The 20,288-nt window shown below is 44.4% G+C and overlaps 1 protein-coding gene across 1 annotated transcript in view; it reads left to right on the plus strand.

Moving 5' to 3' along the window:
• The first annotated feature begins 2,493 nt into the window (after positions 1-2,493).
• Positions 2,494-20,288, plus strand: part of LOC308480506 (P-selectin-like) — a 29,220-nt gene continuing 11,425 nt past the window's right edge. Inside the window, exons 1-9 of the mRNA XM_081012120.1 lie at positions 2,494-2,648; positions 7,301-7,373; positions 8,084-8,467; positions 10,627-10,734; positions 13,464-13,652; positions 14,946-15,125; positions 16,513-16,698; positions 18,213-18,398; positions 18,885-19,070. Coding sequence (XP_080868246.1) covers positions 2,601-2,648; positions 7,301-7,373; positions 8,084-8,467; positions 10,627-10,734; positions 13,464-13,652; positions 14,946-15,125; positions 16,513-16,698; positions 18,213-18,398; positions 18,885-19,070 — 1,540 coding nt within the window. The 5' untranslated portion in view covers positions 2,494-2,600. The remainder of the gene's footprint in view (positions 2,649-7,300; positions 7,374-8,083; positions 8,468-10,626; positions 10,735-13,463; positions 13,653-14,945; positions 15,126-16,512; positions 16,699-18,212; positions 18,399-18,884; positions 19,071-20,288) is intronic.

The following is a 20,288-nucleotide window of genomic DNA, read 5'->3' on the forward strand; positions in this document are numbered from 1 at the left end:
TCCATGACAACCCAACAGCTGGGCACTTTGGACAGCACAAGGCCATGCTACTTGTCACCAGGCAGTTCTGGTGGCCAAAAGTGAGGGAAGACGTACGAGAATATGTACGAGGGTGCGACCGATGCCAGAGGGCAAAGGGGGAAAGGGCTGCCCCCGCGGGGCTACTGGAACCCTTACCTACACCGGAAAGGCCCTGGGAGGTGGTGTCCATTGATTTTATGACAGATCTGCCCAAGTCAAGGGGAAAGACAGCGGTCATGGTAGTGGTCGATCTACTGACTAAAATGTGCCATTTCGTAGCTTGCTCGCATGCAGCAACGGCAGAGGAGACAGCCAGGCTGTTTGTGGATCACATTTTTAGACTGCATGGGACTCCATTGAGGGTAATCTCGGATCGCGGGAAACAATTTACTTCCCGGTTCTGGCGGAGACTCATGAGCTTGCTACAGGTCGAGGTGAGCTTCTCGACGGCGAGGCACCCAGAAACCAACGGACAAGCCGAAAGAGTGAACGGTATACTCCAGCAGTACCTACGCTGCTATGTCAGCGAGAGACAGAACGATTGGGTAGAGAAATTAGCTTTGGCTGAATTTGCGTACAATAACGCTGAACACGTGTCCACGGGAATGAGCCCTTTCATGGCCAATTACGGGTGTCACCCCAGGGCCTTCCCGGGGCGGGGGGAGGAAGGATGGAGTGTACCTGCGGCTGAGCAATTGGTGGAGGACATGGAGGCCTTACACCAGCAACTCAGGCTGAACTTGGAGCGGGCCAAGGAAGTTTACAAGAGGCAGGCGGACAGGCACCGTCGGGAGGGGGAGGCCATACGGGTGGGAGACCGGGTGTGGTTGTCATCCCAAGGGTTGCCCCTAAAGGGAGGGTGCAAGAAGTTGCAGCCTAGGTGGCTGGGGCCTTTTGAGGTAATACAGCAGGTTAACCCAGTGGCATTTAAACTCAAGTTGCCTGACATCATGAAGATACATCCGGTGTTCCATAGGTCCCTACTTTCACCTTACAGGGAGGGGCGGGAATTCCCAGGATGGGAGGGAGGGGTTACCACCCACCCGCGGGTAGAGGAGAGGGAACACTGTAACGAAGCCATGGAAATACTCGATTCAAGGTGGCGAGGTCGCCAGGTAGAGTACTTGATAGCCTGGGAGGGGGAACCTAGGTCTGAAAACACTTGGGTCCCTGCTGAATCAATCACTGACGAGTATCTGGTGAAAGAATTCCATGGTTTGTTCCCGGATAAGTCCACACCATTAGCTAGATTCTGGGAGGAAGAATTTGGACCCACAGACGACGAAGGGGACTTTGTGGGTTTTCCTGCCTCCGAAGAGGAGGGAGGGGAGGTGTCCGAGGGAGAAGGATCAGACTGGGAGGTTCAACCAGCGGGAAGAAGTTCGAGCGGATGGGAGGCTGGTTTTGAATCCTCAGAAGATGATGACAGTTCCTTCAGGGGATTCCCCGCATCGTCGACCGAGGAGAGAGAGGAGGTTGTATCGGAAAATTGCACCAGGGATGGGGGGTGGGGGTCCTGAGGAGGAGGTGGATGTCAGGGAACTGCCATCAGTGCCGGAGGGAGAGAGCAAAATCAAGAGGGATTCCAGAGAGCGTCCCGGGATTGGGAGAGGCAGCCCATCTTCTTGGGAAGAGAATCAGCGTAGCACCAGTGGAGAAGGGGGGCAGATGGGGGAAGCGGCGAGGCAGTCCCATGGCTCCTTGCCGGGGACCAGCGGGGAGAGTAGAGGTCCTCCGCTGCCTACGCCCTCCTTGCGCAGAAGGCTTTCGCGCAGAGAGAGTAGGAGGAGACTAGGCGTCAAAGAGCTTCTTTGCTGGAAGAAGTTTAAGAAACGCCCACTGACGGATTCTGCCAGCGATTGAGACAGCCACGGGTGAGTGGCTGTCCAGACAGAAAAGGTTCACTCAGGCAACCCAGCCAGGTGTTTGCACTGGCTTACGCACGAGCAACCCCTTAGAACTACTACACCAATTTACAATTATCAGGCACCTTCCTGGAAGGCAATATGGCGATTGTAAAAACGGTCACAACAAAGCACCTCTGGGAGGCCATGCCTAGAGCCACAGGAAGCAGCAGCAATGATGGAGGAAGCAGCAAAAGTGTGAGTGGATGGGTGGGCAAGTGGCAGTGGGGTGGTGGTAGAGGCATGGTTGTGTAGCAGCACCTATTTTTCTTGGGGGGGGGGGAAGCTGATTTCAACACATATATTTCACCCCAAATCTGATTTTGGATGGTGCCCACTCTACTAGCAAGTACATTTGCTTTTTTTGGGGGGGGGGAGAGATTCCATCTTGCCACCTGAAATAGATGCCCCTTTCTACTTCCAGTTTCTTGCTGCTTCTGCTGTGGCACTACTATTTTTGTTGCCGTATCCCAGCATCCAAGAAGGGCACAGCTACATGCCCAAACCAACAGCTGACAAGGAGTTAACGCATGTGGTTGTGACAGGACAGCACAGTGAAAGCAGGCAATAGGAAAAGGATGCAATCAGCTTCAGTCTGCTTTAGAGGAAGTGTTTGCCTGGCACAAGAAGGCTGTGGGGAGGAAGGAGGTGTTTAATACTCATGCCTATCCACATATGAAGCAGCACAGAAAGGAGAAACCAGAAGGGTCAGCATTAGACGTGGTAGGTGCAGTTTCTTCATGGATATGGGGCAAATCCATAGAATTGAGGAATAAGGGACAGTTGAGTATGCTCTGAGCTTCCTCTGTAGATTACCTCTATCTTTGGCATAGCAATGGAACACAAAAGTATTGGGGAGAGTGGCTTCTCCACTGGTGACCATGACCTCAAGGCAAAAGGAAAAAGCCCCCCCCCCCGTAGCATGCCTACAACTAGTCTCTTATAGGCAGGGTGATTGGGTGCAGAAGTGAATGTGAAAAAATGTGAAAAACTCGGAAACTGTGAATGGGGCTGGGAGCTGTGAAGCCCCCAAGTCCAAACAAGGAAAATTGGGGGAAGGTTGGAGGTGGGGGGTGGGGCAATCGAAGCACCAACTAACCAACATAGCAGTTGGCTGGTACAAGAAAAGGAACTGAAGGCTTTTAGCCATGTGCCCCAGAGCCTCACCCTGACCACAGCTGCAGGCCATCTGGGCTGCCTGAGCTTAGTCTACTTGTGTGGAGTAGCACATCTTGGTCTTCAAGCAGGCACTCTGGCATCTGGCTGCTTCTGTGCCTTTACAAGTGAACGCTCTCTTGGGTTTGGGGGAAGCTCAGTCCTCGCCTCGGCATCTGAGCCACAGCCTGCTGTGCCTTGGGGAAGAGGCTGAAACATCCTGAAGGGTCTGGTATGTCTCCCTGTCCCCCTGCAATGTTGGCCTTGGGGTGCTCTGAAGGGGACTCCTCCAGCGGGGTCATGACACGTGGCTTAGGAAGGTGGCGGCAGCAGCGGCAGACATATGCTTAGAATTACGGAGCAGGGCAACTCAAAGTGCACCTTAGCACTGGAATCTTTTTTCAGTACAAGAACTGATATGGGGGGGTAAATTGTTCCAGGTTTCCTCCAACCTTTCTTTATTTCAGCAGCCTGATTTTCGGGTGTGTATGTGAGCAAAAGCTGTTGTTGCTACTGGAAAGCATAAATCCCTGGAGGTGGTTTTCTGAATATCCCCCAGAAACCTACCAGTAGATGCTGAGCTACCTTCCACCCACCCCAGATATAGACTGCAGCCCCATCTCCACTATGCAGTTAAACCTGTGGCATACCACTTTAAACGGTCATGCTTTCCCTCAAGAAAACTTGGGAACTGTAGTTTGTTGAGGGTGCTGAGAGTTGTTAGGCTATCACTATTCCCCTCACAGAGCTACAGTTCTCAGAGTGTTGTTGTTGTTTAGTCGTTTAGTCGTGTCCGACTCTTCATGACTCCCTGGACCAGAGCACGCCTGGCACTCCTGTCTTCCATTGCCTCCCGCAGTTTGGTCAAACTCATGCTGGTAGCTTCGAGAACACTGTCCAACCATCTCGTCCTCTGTTGTCCCCTTCTCCTTGTGCCTTCAATCTTTCCCAACATCAGGGTCTTTTCCAGGGAGCCTTCTCTTCTCATGAGGTGGCCAAAGTCTTGGAGCCTCAGCTTCAGGATCTGTCCTTCCAGTGAGCACTCAGGGCTGATTTCCTTCAGAATTGATCGGTTTGATCTTCTTGCAGTCCATGGGACTCTCAAGAGTCTCCTCCAGCACCAGAATTCAAAAGCGTCAATTCTTCAGCGATCAGCCTTCTTTGTGGTCCAGCTCTCACTTCCATACATCAATCCCTCTTCCCAAGTGTGGAGTCAGGACTGTTTAAAGTGGTATAAGACTGTTTTAAATGTGTTGTGCAGATGGGACCTGCATCCATTAAAAAATATAGGCAGTCTTATTATTTATAAATGGCTAGTCTTATAGTCTGCTCTAGATGTTTCAACCTCTTCCTAAATTTCTGGAGAGAAAAGTTATGTTGCTGGGAAGAAAGATACAGCATGAGGTTTTCTGGGGGCCTGGTTGAGTGAAGTTTTAGAACGTCAGAACCTAAAACGAGTCTCCAGGATCAGGCCAGGGCCCCATCCAGCCCAGCATTGCTGTTGTGCTGCAAGACATCCCTCCTGCCCTGAGGACTGCCTAAATTCCAAGAATAAAAGGAATGACAACTAGTGTTTGGGTAAAATCAGGTCACAACTTTGTTGACTACAGATGTAAGAGGTTTGAGAGAAGGATTTGCATTTGGGGTCAACCAGAAGTGAAGGAGACCTTGGCCTTCCTCAAGGAGTAGCTCCCCCAATGGATTGTACCTGGAGAGAGCTGTGGCCCCTTGCCCCCGCCTGGGCGTCCAGACAGAGGCTGGATCTAGACACCTCAAAGAAGCATTTCGGCTTAAAGCGTTGTAAATTTAACCAGGGAAAACAGATAGAGAAAAACGGAACTCCACATCAACATCCGGTGGCACAATGTTATATCACATATACAGCGCATATAAATTGCTTTTTCTTTTCCAGTCTAGCTGAGTCCAGAAGCATCTCTCCTGGACCCCCCTTTTCAGAGGGGCAGGCAGGGGCTACAACCTCCCCTCTGTCCTCTGTCCAAGACTACGCCTACCCAATGCCTATACCACCAAAGTTGTGACGGTTGCTGTGAGGGTGGCAAAAACCAGAAGGGAGGAGCCATTTTGCCAGCTGGGAAAATTCCAACCTGGCCCCAAATACAGCAGCTGACAATGCCACAGGAAGGTCCAGCAGAACAACATGTAACAATAATATAGGGAGCGAGGGAAACAAGTTTTTTAAATATCTGGTTCTATTGCTGTGAGGGATAACCGAAGATCACCTCTGTCCTTATGTTAAGGCGATTCCGCTTTAGGCTGAGTAATCAACACGACTGAAACCTGATTGTACCAAATACAAAGTAGGAAATACCATGAAATACAATTTTACTTTATCCCAAAGCTGTGGAAACTTTTTAGATACAGTGGTACCTCAGGTTACATATGCTTCAGGTTACAGTCTCCGCTAACCCAGAAATAGTGCTTCAGGTTAAGAACTTTGCTTCAGGATGAGAACAGAAATCATGCTCCGGTGGCGTGGCGGCAGCGGCAGCAGGAGGCCCCATTAGCTAAAGTGGTGCTTCAGGTTAAGAACAGTTTCAGGTTATGGGCACAGGACGTAGGACATAACATTATGTTTGCTGACTGGGAACAGTTATGGACCACAGGTATGAAATTTACGGCATGTAATGCCTTAAGAGAGAATATTATGAAAATGATATACAGGTGGTACATAACCCCAGTCAAGCTTGCGAAAATCTATCACTTGCCCGATAACAAATGTTGGAAATGTAAAGAAACTGAAGGTACATTTTTTCACCTTTGGTGGACGTGCCCAAAGATTAAGGCTTTCTGGGAAATGATATATAATGAATTAAAAAAGGTATTTAAGTATACCTTTCCTAAGAAACCAGAGGCCTTTCTCCTGGGCATAGTCGGCCAAATGGTGGTAAAGAAGGATAGAACTTTCTTTATGTATGCAACAACAGCAGCAAGAATACTCATCGCAAAGTATTGGAAGACACAAGAACTTCCCACGCTGGAGGAATGGAAGATGAAACTTATGGACTATATGGAATTGGCGGAAATGACTGGTAGAATCCGTGACCAGGGAGAAGAGTCGATGGAGGAAGACTGGAAGAAATTCAGAGACTATCTTCAGAAACACTGTAAAATTAAGGAATGTTAGAGTGATGTTGGACTGAAAATAAGTGGTTTCCAGCTGCACAGGTTAAAGTTAAGGATAGATTAAGATTAAAGATCAAGATTAAAGATGTTTAAAGAAATGGAAATTTGATATTAAAAGGGAAAATTTTAAAGTTATATGATATTAAGATCAAGGATTAGGTTTTAAAAAAAGTTGAAGTTATATATTTTAACATTTTATTAAATTAAAGATTGGGACTAAAAAAGTGGAAAAGAAACTGCTGGACAAATAATGTGGACTGGAATACAAAAGAGGGAGGTTTGAGGAAGTCTAGAAAATAAGTAATGTAAAATTGGAAATGGAAAAGAGAGTTTGTTTTTAATTGTTGTGTTTTGTGTTTTTATTGTTAAGTTTTGTATTGTTTTTTGTGTGTGTTGTTTTTTTCGTTTTGTTGTTTTAAACTTTAATAAAAAATTATTATTAAAAAAAAAGAACAGTTTCAGGTTAAGTACGGACCTCCAGAACGAATTAAGTACTTAACCCGAGGTACCACTGTATTGTACTCTTTATCCAAAAATGGTGTTTCTCTTGACAGAAAGTTACTTTGGCTGCTATGTTGCTCTGTAGCTCCATGATCGCTCCTTGCAAAGAAACATCAGCTCCAGCAGCATTCACAACACTTGTTTCTGGTCATCAGGCACAGGGGCAACATTGAGAGAGAAACACATAAAAGTATAAATTTTTATGTAATTGTATGTTGTATAAATTATTAAAAAAATAAATAAAACATGTTCTATTTACATATGGAACATTTAAATAGCCCCTGTTGATGGGGGGGGGGGGGCACAGGAAGGGGCCAGAGTTGGAAAAAGGTTGAGGAAAACTGCCTTAATCCTTTGCACCAGCAGAGCTCTCCTGAGCCACATTTGCACCTTGCAGACTTGCTGCTTTCTAAAAAGCATCTGCACAGCACAGTTGCTAATTGTGTGGATGTTGCTACATATAGTTTGAGCCTTGAAAGGCAATTTTGGCTGGATTGTATAAATAGGGTTATGAATTTGCATTTAAAATTGTATGCACGTCGTCACTTTAACAGCAAATCTGTATTCTCAAATAGGGTGTAACCAGCAGAAGATTGTGGTCTACAGGAACACATGACCACATGCTGCTGTTTACTATCATTAGTTGTGGTAAGTATTTATGAAATTTACTGGAAAAAAATCTCATTTTGCTATTACTTTGACCTTGCCAAGGAAGGATATGAAGCAACGCTGGGGATGGGAAGAGTTGTGTAAGCAGAAATATGTTTGAGGCTGCTTGGGTTCTGCTGTTCTCACTATTACAAATGGAAACTAGAAGGCTTCATTGGCAATCCCATTAAAACAAGTGCCCTGTAAGACCACACCAGGAAGAATCACCTGGTATAGTCACAACAGGAAAATATTGCAGGTGGCACAAAACCGTAAAAAGTTCCAATCTAGCCCATGTAAACCCTTTTGAAGAAAATACTTATTGACTAATGTAATTTTGCTAAGTTCTTTGTCCAAAGCAGTTCTTAATGGGGTTTCCAGGAGAAAAGATTAACAATTCCCTCCACCAGTAGAAGGTCCTTGTTACACTCCAAATATGTCTCTCCTACTAGGCTAGCTGCTCCCTCCTTCAACTGCACCTCTTTAATTTCTGTTTGATTTTCAACTGTTAGGATCAGTTCAAAAGTGCCACCTCTTCCTTTTGAGCATGGAGTCTATTCTGCAGAATGCCTTGTCCTCTGTGGCTGCTAATTTTACGTTATCTAGTGCTTCTTATAAGAACAGGCCAGCTGTATTCATCACCATTTGTGTACTCAGGATGCTTGTCTGCAATTGCAACCTTTTCCTAATTATCCTTGTTGCTCTGGCAGGGATATTTTCCTCTGTGGGTGCCTGGACTTACCACCATGGGCAGATGCCCCCGAGCAACTGGGACATGGCAAGAAGATTTTGCCAGCAGCACTATACTGACCTAGTAGCAATCCAAAACAAAGAAGAAATTGCCTATCTCAATGCTACCATTCCATACTATCGCACGTACTACTGGATTGGGATCCGGAAGATTAAGAATGTTTGGACCTGGGTTGGAACGGGCAAGATCCTGACAAAGGAAGCAGAAAACTGGGCTTCTCGGGAACCCAACAACAGACGGTCTGGAGAAGACTGTGTTGAGATATACATTAAAAGGCCTGTGGAATCTGGAAAATGGAATGATGAACGTTGCACTAACAAAAAACTGCCACTGTGCTACCAAGGTAATGAAAGCACCCCGTATTATGTCATAGCTGTGGAATACCAACAGCTAGGAATGGAAGGACTGATCAGTTTTGGTTCTCTTAGGATTCAGCTAGATTGGTAAAGAAAAAGCGATTTATATGCACTGTGGAGTCCTGTTTTTCCCTTCCAGATTTCCCTGTTTAAATTTACAACGCGTTTAACTGAAACACTTAATTGATGTGTCTAGATCCAGCCTTAGTTTCTTATTTTTCCAATCTAATATTCAGTTCTCTACATTTTTCAGCAATTTGTGAATCTTATTCTTGAAGACTCCTCATGAAAATTCACCAGCATTTCAGTGAGAATTTCTCATAATACTGTAAACACATTTTTATATGCAGTTTTAACATATGTACACATTTCTGCATATAACATATGTACACATTATATTTCCTGATATAATGTGTTTCTGTATGTTTGTTTCACTCATATCTTCACTTGTATGCACGCTTTTCCCAATATTTTTTTTTTGTCAACACTGTTTCGTTGCAGAATGGCACAGAAAAATTCAGATAAATGCAAATTTCAAAGGTGTTTCAGTTCACATATTGTTTTGCAAAGTGTAGATTCAGCTTTAATTCTCCTCCATGCCTTCCAACAACACATTCCTATGTATTTCTACTGAGAAGTAAGTTTAGTTGGGCTTACTCCCAGGTAGAGAGCTGCAGCCTAGGTTCCACTATAATGGACAGGCTAGCTTGCTGCCTCTTTTGCTTGCCCTTTTTCTGTACTGCACTGTAAACAGCAGCCTGAGATCTTGCAGTTAATCAAGCACAGCTTATTCTGAGGCCGCATATGGAGATATTCTTTCCTGTGCAGTATAAGGTGCAGGACCCTGATATATTTGCAGCACATCTTGGAACCATAGAAATGTAGGGCTGGAAGGGTCACCAAGGGTCATCTAGTCCAACCCCCTGCATTGTAGGAACCACAGCTAAAGAATCCCTGATGGATGGCTAGGCAACCTCTCTTGGGAAACCTCCAATGACGGTTTCACCACCTTCTGAGAGAGTCTGCTCCACCGTTGAACAGATTTCACCCCCTGAAAGTTATTCTTAATGTTTAGCTGAAATCTCCTTTAGGAACAAGGCTGAATTTGGATATGCAAATCTGTGACCCGATTTCTGGCATGACTTTTGGTACTGCTTTAGAGGTGTGGATCAATCTATCATTTTCTTTTTCCTTTTCAGATATTGCTAAGTGAAAATGGACAAACATGAACCCTGTATTGGCAAAAACAGGCATCTATAAGTGCAACAGTTTGTTCAAAAGCAAGCTAGTGTATTTGACGAGAGATTAGAGCATATCCACACCATAAATTTAAAGTATATTCAATGCAGTTTTAAAGCATATGACTTCCCCTCAAGGAATCCTAGGAACGGTAGCTTGTTGAGGGTGCTGGGATTTGTAGCTTTGTGAGGGGGGAACTACAGTTCCCAGGGTTCTTTGGGGAAAGTTGCCTGATTTAAAAGTGTGGTGTGGAACAGCCTGTAGACTTTGATTTTGTCCAGACTTGGAGCTCTTTAGTAGAACATGAAGCAGAATCAGCCCTGAGTACTGAACTCTGCAGAATGGGTCCACAGCTCCCTTCTGTTAAGAGTAGCTTGATGCCAAAGATGCTTGTATCTTTGAAGAGCTGGTTAGAGGAGGAAAATTTTAATATGCGTAGCTTTGTTCACACTACATGGCTGACCTGCTCTTGCCTGTTCTGTGCAGTTATTAAAGTCCTCCTTGGGCTTTAGCTAGTCTGCCATTAGTTTTTCATTTTTACTTGAATAAAATATGGGGGGGAGGCAGTTAAGCCCCGCCCTACATAACTGATCACAAGATGCAGAGTGCACACACCATTTGAATGGCGGTGGCTATCAAATATTTTATTGGGGGTCTGAAAGGGACCTCAACCCCTAGGAGTTGACTCCTATGTTTGCAGGGAATGATTGCAACTGGACTAAACACAGGAGAAACTGGCCTCCATTTTCTCACATCGACACTACAGAATGAAATAGGCTGCTAACTAGTGTAGCCCTCCTCTCTTCTCCAAAGAGATCCTGGCAACTGCAGTTCTGTGTTCCCGTGGGAGTAGAGCTTAAGTTTCAAGAGATGGCGCAACTCTGACCCACTTCTCTCTTCTGCGCAGCTTCCTGCCAGCCTTCCTCCTGCAGTCAGCATGGGGAGTGTGTGGAGACCATTGGGAATTATACCTGCCAATGTTATCCTGGCTTCTATGGGCCGGAGTGTGAATATGGTGAGTCTTCTAACAACCCAAGGACCAGAACCATGGCTGGGGGATGGATACTTGTTACGTGCTGACAAAACATATAAGAATAATTAGCCCTTGAGTTAAATGTTCTGACAGGCCCTCCAAATGCCCCTATTTTCCAGGGTTGTCCCTGATTTGGAGAAGCCATCCCAGTTTCTGATTTGATCCTGGAATGTCCCACTTTTCCTTAGGATGTCCCTATTTTCAGTGGAGAAATGCTGGAGGGTATGGTTCTGAGTGCTTCACGTACGCTTTCCTGTAAGGAAGGCCAGTGTGATCCCCATTTGAGAGCGAGGGGGGCTTCCTTCAGGGCCTGCTAGTGAATTAATGGCTAAGCTGAATTTTGAACCTGGGACTATCTGATTTTCCGCTCAGTCTCTTGATCACCACAAAATACAAAATTTACATTTATTTCTCTTGTATAACTTTTAAGAGGTTTTCCTGTGAATACATTTTTGCTGAGCAAGAGAAACTGCTCCTCTTCAAGGCTGAGGGGGGCTTCTTTCCAATTCTTGGCTTTTGTTGAGGTTTGAACTGGTGCTACCTTCTTTACTTAAAGGACATTCAGAGGGCTTTGTCCATTCACAGTATGAAGCTTATGCGATGAAACCAGTAGCATCTTTTGCAAAGCCTCCTATTTTGTCAGCTTTCTTCCTGTGCAGATTATTCTTCTATGCTGCTAACTTATATTTTGTGTGTGTGTGTGTGTGTGTGTGTGTGTGTGTTTTAAAAGAAGCTTAAGTGTTTTGGCTTTCTCCCCAGAATCCTGAGAATTGTACTTTGAGGCTGCTGACATCTCCGCCCACCCTGCCCTTCGTGAAACTACAGTAGCCAGAATTCTCTGGAAAGAGGAAATCATTTTTAAAACTAGTTTACATTTGTAGTGTAGCTCTGCCCCAAAAGGAAGCACACCGGAATGTGATAACAAAGATTGCTCTGTGAGAAATATTTAGCCCTGTTGTGTTGACTGACATGCATCACAAATAACATTACTGCCCAGCTCAATATAATTTTCCTTTGAAACATCTATGTTGGAAGCCATGCCAGGGGTTTTAAGTCTAGCAACAAAATGTACAAATTCTCCTCAGCCACTCTTGGCTCTGGTTTGGGGGAATCAAAAGGGCAAGTTTGGCCTATTTCCACGAGGAGAAAACTCACCTCTGAATTGTACTTTATATTGTGAATGGGGGCTCACAAGGCTGGTGGCTCTTCCACACAAAATATATAGAACTAGATATTGGATTCTAGTTGAGTCTTCTCCCTGATGTGCCAGTTTTCTATAATAGCGAGGGTTTTTAAAAATATATATCAGCCATGCAAGTCTTAACCTGTAGTTTGAAGTGGTCTTGCTCAAAGATGCAGGTTTACTGTCTCAGTGAAAGGTGTGCCTCAGTTGTGTGAATAAGCCTGTGTACCCAACATGCCTTTAAAGCACATCTGAAGCACACTCCCCACCCTCAACAAAATATAATTCTGGGCACCGTAGTTTGTTAAGAGTTGCTGGAATTGTAACTCTGTGTAACTGCACTGTCTAGAATTCTTCGAGGGAAAGGATGTACTTTGAATGTATTTTAAAGGTATTGTGTGTATGCAGCCTAAGAGCTAAACCAGAGGAATCAAGGAATCCAAATGGGAGCAGGGATAATCTAGAGTGGAGAAGCCTTAGGAAGGGGAGATGGTGCTTTAACTCTTCTCCCATCCACCCTTTCCTACCTACTGCTCTGGCAGACACACATATGAGAAATCCAGCTTTCTAGACCTCAGGATTTCCAGCTTACTACTGATTCTGCTCAACTGAGTTTAGCTGTAGTCTGATATGCTGAAAACAACAAAGTTTTTTTCCAGAAAGCTGTTCTAGAGACACTGAATCTGGTGGGGGGAAGTAGCTTCCATCCTAAGTTTCTGCATGAAACTTTGAAGTGGATGTACTAATAAGTGATGCATATAGCAAAAGCATTTCTCCCCTCCTCATTTGGCCCAAGGTGGCTGTCTTGCATCTAGTAGAAATGGGCAGAGCCTAAATTATAACCTTCTTGCTTAGGCTCTATATAGACATTCCAAAAAGATAGCATGCTGTCAGCATCACTGAGATGCAAAGTGCATATTTGAAATTAAAAGGAGACTTAGAAATGGATGGGTGAAAATGCTGACCTAAATACTCAGGAGCCAACTCCGCAGCTCACTGGAGCCATTCTTTTCCTTATCTACTTTCCCAGGGTAAGCGCCACTGAACTGAATACAGGTTGCTTCTTGCAAATGTGTCTTGTAATATATCCAGTGAAATATATCTGTCTTTTAAATATATGGTAACTTTTATTTGAGTTTTAGGGGTGTGGTTTGAGGGGAAAGGGGTCAACCCCCCCCCATACACTGTTGTTCATGTCCCCAGAAAAACTTGTCTGGTCCTGCACCTATGGCAGAATAGGGCCACCATGATAAATTCCTGATGGTTGAGTTATTCACTCATCTTTACCACCACTAAGTGGTACTTTAACTCAAGTTGGCCAGACCATGCTTTGGGAGAGAATTAAATTCTGGTTGCTGTGTTGGCTCCAAAGAAACACAAGGTCTGAAAGGATTGGTATTATAAGTGAGTGAGGAAGGGTTCAGGCAACAAATGTTTCAGCTCCACAATCTCTTTCAAAGGAGAGGTTAGAAACACATTTGCTGATGGTAGTGTTGGCATAACCTGGTATTTCAATGTCTCCATTTAGTTGTGAAATGCAAGGACTTGGATGCTGCACTTAGACCACTGCGCATGAACTGCAGTCATCCTCTGGGGAACTTCAGTTATAACTCCAGCTGTGGCTTCAGTTGTGATGAAGGATTTGAAATGAATGGGCTGGCCACTTTGCAGTGCTTGCCGTCTGGGAGCTGGTCAGCAGAGATACCGCAGTGTGTAGGTATGTGCTATTATGGTGGGTGCCAGGTGTTAACGCAAGTGTGGCAGTAGCCAAGGTCCAGAAACTGGCAAGAGGCCCACTGAGCCAAGCACTGTTGTAATAATTCCACACACCCCATCAGCCCACGCACTTTGCCCAGAAAACAAACAAACAAATTGGAGTTTTCCTTTTTGCATGGATCAAAACTGAAAAGCAGTAAGCATAAACAGGATGGTAGAAAAACTCACCATTTATTATAAATGTGTAATTTATTATAATAAGTAATGCAGCAATGTTGCTACAAATATATATGCTCCAGAGTCTCATTTTAGCATTCACAAATACAAGTGAAGCCCACTTTGGGTTACATTAATAAATATCATATGCCCACATTAAGACGTAAGACAGTGACTGTGCTTTTTGTATGCATTTGGCTGAAGTTGGGTGGGGGGAATGAGAGAAAGGTTAACATTAAAACAATAAATGTGAATGGGGGTTAATGGCTAACATAATCACCTCAACTGTGAATAAATGAGACAGAAGTTAATGTGAATGTACATTTCAGCAGACAGTTAAGATTAAATGTTGGTGATGGCAGCAGCTGACTAAACTGTATGGGAATAAATGTCATCATATTTTAAAAAATCTGGTTTTTAATTGGAAAATGAATAAAAATTATTTACAAAAAAATAAAAATAAATTCTACCTGCCCCCTAAAATAAAAGAAGCAGTACTGGAGGAATCTTCAGAAAGTCGCTGCAAGCAAGACCACTTCACAAAAGAGAGTGGACAAGCAGGTTACAGGCCAGTTCAGTGCTCATTCTGCTTCTGGTACATTTCACCCCCATCCCTAGTTGCAGGAGATATTCCTAGTGGAATTGTTGTTGTTGTTGTTGTTATTCCCCTCCTTTTTCCCAAGGCAGCTCACGGATAAACAGGTGCATGCAGTAGGGTGTGCCTGTTTCATGTGTGTAAGCCGTGTGGCGTGCACATGACACATCAACAACATGTGGCATGCTGACATCGCCCAGCCCCAGCCCCCTAAATTGTGGGGGCAAGGGGGCGCACTTGCAGATAAAACGAGCAATAAGTAAGTAGTCCATCTTCAGTCGATGTCCTTCATAACCAGAGTCCTGATCTTCTAGTTTTCAATGTTTGATATGTTATTGTGTTTTTAATATTCTGTTGGGAGTTGCCCAGAGTGGCTGGGGAAACCCAACCAAATGGGTGGCATTAATAATAATAATAATAATAATAATGGCCAATTCCCATCATGCACATGCCTGATTGAATCCTCCCTTCTCTGTTCCTTAGCTGTCCAGTGCTGGCCATTAAGAATCCCTGTTCATGGAGACCTCATCTGCTCTCACAGGAAATTTCAGTACCAGACTAGCTGCAACTTTAGCTGTGCGGAGGGCTTTCTGCTAAGTGGAGTGGAGACCACTAGATGTGAAGCATCTGGAGAATGGAGTTCCCTGGAGCCAATATGTCAAGGTTCAGTTTCCTTCTAAATCCCATTCCGATATTATTGTCTCAGAACTCTGTAGTACTTAGAGGGTGTGCGATGAATATATTTGGGGATCCAGCTGTTGGCTGTCAAATGCCAAGACCAGAAGTAGATACTGACCTGGAAAACTAATTTAGATGCATGGAATAAACATTTTGTACATCACTTCCATAAACCTGGAGATTCCAAATTACTGTTGGTGGTCATAGTGCATTTAGGGTTGTTAACTCCCCCCCCCCCTTTCTTTTTGCTAATCCTGCCCTGTACCATTTGCAGCAGCCTGACCTGAAAGCAGGAATGTTTTCTGGTATAGAGATATGGAAAGTTTCAATTCCTTGTTTTCTGCGTATCAGGCTGCTGTTTTAAGGCACAGAGCAAGTAAAAAGTGAGAGCCTTAACTTATCTGATTCTAAAAATCAATCTATATACCTTATCTATATCTTCAAAAACAAAGGGGTTATGTAGTAGGGTTTGTCAGAGGCTGGCTGAGCTACCCTAAGCTGGAGCTTCCTGCCTGGTATGGGACCAGCTGTTGTGCTATAGTGAGTTTTCAACTGCCAACATTTGCTTACTTATTTGGGAGTACTTTTACCCTGCCTATTAACCTGAGATCACTGTCTTGAGCTGCACAAATCCTGCAAAGGTTCAGAGAATGCATGCCCTAGGCAAGGAAGGACAGAGGAAGCAGAAGCCTTGGAAAAGAGAAGGTGGGGCAGTAGGCCACAAAAACCTAGAGAGGGAAGGGGCAGGTGACTGATCTGATCTGTGGCTAGCCGTATCTTTGGCGCTGGGTCTCAGTTCTGAAGCTGCTGCTCTCAAATGTAAAAATAAAAAAATGCTGTTGAAAAAACAGAGTTGAATAACATTTTAAGCAGAGGCTGGATGGCTACCCGCTTAAGATGAGATTCCCGCATTGGAGGGGGGTTGGACTAGATGACCCTTGGGGGTCCCTTCCAACTCTACAATTCTGCAATTCTAAGAACATAACTGTATTTGTTTCTAATTGTTTTAGCTGATTTGTGGCTAATTCTAGACTATCTCTGCACCCGTGAAGGCTACAAATCCATGGGAGAATAGCAATCTGATTTAATGTTACTGTTGGAGATTGGCAGAGGGTGCCCCAGTCAAATGGGGAATGGGTCTGCTTAAGTCAGTCATCCATCTGTGACTAGCAAGACTTACTAAAGCAGAGCTGGGAGGAGGGGTGCCTGTGGTGTTGGTGAGGAGATAGGCTGGCATCATGCAAAATGTAGTAGGTGAGGCTCATGGTTTATAAACTCCATATACTAAATAAATCTAGTGCAAGCATACCCCTTGCATCATTGTTTTGGAGATTTCTATTTCATTCTAGTTTACCCCTTTTTCTTTCTTTAGTTAAGCAATGTCCAGAAATCGAGTTACCCACAAGAGGAACAATGGACTGTGTAAATCCAGTGGGCGACTTCGCTTACAACTCCACCTGTGATTTTGGTTGTGAAGTTGGCTTTCAGCTCCGTGGCCCCAAGACGTTGCACTGCAGTGCATCTGGCCAGTGGACATCCTCTGTACCTGTTTGTCACGGTGGGATTCATTCACATGTCAGCAACTTCAGATTGCACAATTATTAATTTTTTGTTTTTCTTAATTCTCATTTTAAAACTATTTAACATGGTTTCATTTAGCTACCTGTTTGTTTACAATAGAGCATATGGCATGCAGCAATTCTTGACATTAAAAGATAAAATAATATTATCCCATCAGATAATTTTTTGACTATATCAACAAAGTTGATATGAAGTGATGTATGGTAATCTATGTTGCCTGATTAGTGACCATAAGTAAAAGGTATTTTGTATTAATAACATTAGAATTTCTAAAGTTAAAAAGGAGAAAAGTAGAGAAGGAAAGGGGGAAAGAGGGAAAGAAAGAATTACAATATGCACGTCATGCATACCAGACTGTGCTGTAAATTGGGTAATATTCTACCTCATTATTGGGTAATATTCTATGCCTTGTAATTTGTATAATCAAGAAAGTCACTCAGGTTGCACAAAGGAAAATGCACTGGAAAGTGTGCAATAACACTTGCCTTGACACACTCGGCCCCTCCAGACATCTTTTTTCATGGTGCATTCATGACTATTTGTGCTCATGATGCTATCAGTGCAGTCACACACATTCCGTCTTTCAATATGGTTTGCATCTGCAAACGTTATGGGGCAGTTGCACTGCTTCATTTCCAATTAGTGCATATCCTGTAACTTCCTGCTGAAGCCCCATAACTTTTTGTACCACAAATGTTCTGGTTTTTGTTCCACTTTTATTGTCCCATAGCCCCTCCTGTCAACAATAATGTGACAGCATCGGGAAAACATTACAGAACAAATGGAAGCAGAATAAACCCACCACTAATGTGCTTCTCGTGTCTCAAGAACATGTTGTGGAACACATCTGCAATATAACACCAGGCTGGAGGGGCCCACCACCATCTAACCTCCTTGCAAACAAATCATGATGAATGCTCAATAAACAGGTCATCTGGCAATGTCCTGAGAATCAGGCTAGACCCGATGATGGTAGTCCCTAACTGGTTCCTACCAAATGTACATAAAGGCCATGTGGGGTGCTTGACTGGAAGCAGTTGAACCCTTTCTTATTTTCACTTCCACACTTGCTATGGACTTGATGCCAGATCCACTTTTAATACAGAAGTGTTGCACTACTATATGAATCTTAGAATCATAGAATTGTAGAATTGGAAGGGTCTCTGATGGTGTTTGATGTTTTATCGTGTTTTTAATATTCTGTTGGGAGCCGCCCAGAGTGACAGGGGAAACCCAGCCAGATGGGTGGGGTAGAAATAATAAATTCCTGCAATGCAGGAATATGCAGCTGTCCCAGACGGGGATTGAACCTGCAACCTTGGCATTATCAGCACCCTGCTCTAACCAACTGAGCTATGTAGTTTCACCCTGAGACTGAACACGGGCGCTGTATGCTAAACTGTGCAGGACATGAGAAGTAATTGCACCCTTGAACCAGTTCCAACTCTTAACTATTGCCTCTCGCCTGATTTGCACATCTGCTTTCCGTAGCAGTTCAGTGCCAGCTGCTGCAGCCTCCTGCTTATGGTAACAGCACCTGCTTTGATGTCCATGGGGAATTTCAGTACCGGTCTCTCTGCACCTTCCACTGCGCTGAAGGGTTCCAGTTACTTGGAGAAAAGGTGACGGCGTGCACAGCATCTGGAGAATGGACAGCGGCAGTCCCAGCGTGCCAAGGTGAGGCTGCTGGAAGAACCACCATTCTTCTTTGGGTATGAGGTGGTGGAATAAGGATAAAATGACATCTTTCCTGACTTCTTCCAGAACCCATAGTTCCTAGAGAAACGCATCACCTGAATATACTAACTTTTAATTCACAGTTTTCTTAACGATTGGTGTGTTCCACACCTTGGCCTCCTGGCCACCAACACATTTGCAGTATACAAGACATTTACACATACCTGAATAAACGCCAATATGTGCAAGGGGTAGAGGTTGGGTCAAAGGAATAATACTCTGCAACAGCCTTCCCAGCCCCCCTTATCCCTCCTGGCTCCCCCCGCCCTTTGCCCACTTGTATCTCTTCTTCTTCTGTATCCCATTGTTGTTGTTGTTTCCCTGTATTTTTGTTGGAAGCTGCCCAGACTGGCTGGGGCAACCCAGTCAAATGGGAAGCGTATAAGAAATTATGATTATTACCATCATCACCATTGTCATCTTCAGCCATGCAGTGCCACAGTCTGGAGACCCCCAAGCAAGGGAGGATGACCTGCTTTCATCCAAATGGAGAGTTTGCATTCCAGTCGACCTGTGAGTTTGCCTGCGAGGCTGGATTTACCTTGGCTGGAAGAAATTCAACCCGCTGCTTAGCAACTGGGAACTGGACTGCTCCGTTGCCAACATGTCAGGGTAACTAAGGTCTTTTCACTGCCTGTTTTTGTGATGAAACTCTGATCTGTCTGGTCAGGGTCTTTCAAGGCTGAGCACCTCCAGCCTGGCTCCCTTATAGTAACCTGGGCTGCTTCCAGATGGCCCTTTCTTATAGCATTTTCCTCAGACTTCATATGGGAGCATGCATATCACAACAGCATCATTGTTTTGAAATTATCTTCCTTTCATCAATTTCTCCCCTTCTAATTTCTTAGTGATAGGAAAGATATAGAACAGCAGTGCAAAAAGCCCTTTGGTGTGGGTGTGTTTGTGCTGGTTTGCACTTTTACCCCTGGGACTTTGGGGACTGTGGTTTTTGACACAGGAAGTGTCATGTGCCACAAATTTGGCTTTTGCTGCCTGTATTGTAATACTGTTTTTCATGGGTTGGGGAAGGTTTTCATGAGAAGAAAATGTGGGTCCTATAGCATGGAAAATCAGGCACGTCTTCAAATGCTGCTTTCTCATGCTTGGGGGGGGGAGGCATCACATTGCCTAAACATAATGTTAAGTGCATGTGATGCCTTTTTTCTTGAGCATGAGAAAGCAGAATTTGAGGAAGTCCTGATGAGGAGAGACAAAACACAAGGCTGTTTTTCAAAATGGCAAAAGTAAGGTGTTTCTTGGCTTCTGATGGAAAACATATTTTTTAAATGTGCCTGTGGTTTTCAATTGCCACCTTGCAGTGGTAAGAGACAAGGGGGATTGATGGATTAATCTCTACATTGGTCAATGAGACTTTTGCATTTTTTAAATTTCACACTTGTGGTGGGATTGGTTTATTTTAAAAAAAACAAAATAAGGAACACATGCAGATACAGTGGTACCTCAGGTTAAGTACTTAATTCGTTCTGGAGGTCTGTTCTTAACCTGAAACTGTTCTTAACCTGGAGCACCACTTTAGCTAATGGGGCCTCTTGCTGCTGCCGCGCTGCCGGAGCCCGATTTCGGTTTTCATCCTGAAGCAAAGTTCTTAACCTGAAGCACTATTTCTGGGTTAGCGGAGTCGGTAACCTGAAGCGTATGTAACCTGAGGTACCACTGTATATGAACTGCCTGCATGCATGCACATGTTTCTGTGAGAGGAATGAGTTAAATACTCATTCCAGACACATCCTGTCATGATCCATCCACTGGTGCAGATGAGAAATGGTGCGGTCCAGCCAAAGAATTAAATGTAAAAAGAATGGTGGTGTA

Source organism: Podarcis pityusensis (assembly GCF_964106645.2).
Source record: "Podarcis pityusensis genome assembly, chromosome: 6".
NCBI classification, from domain to species: Eukaryota; Metazoa; Chordata; class Lepidosauria; order Squamata; family Lacertidae; genus Podarcis; species Podarcis pityusensis.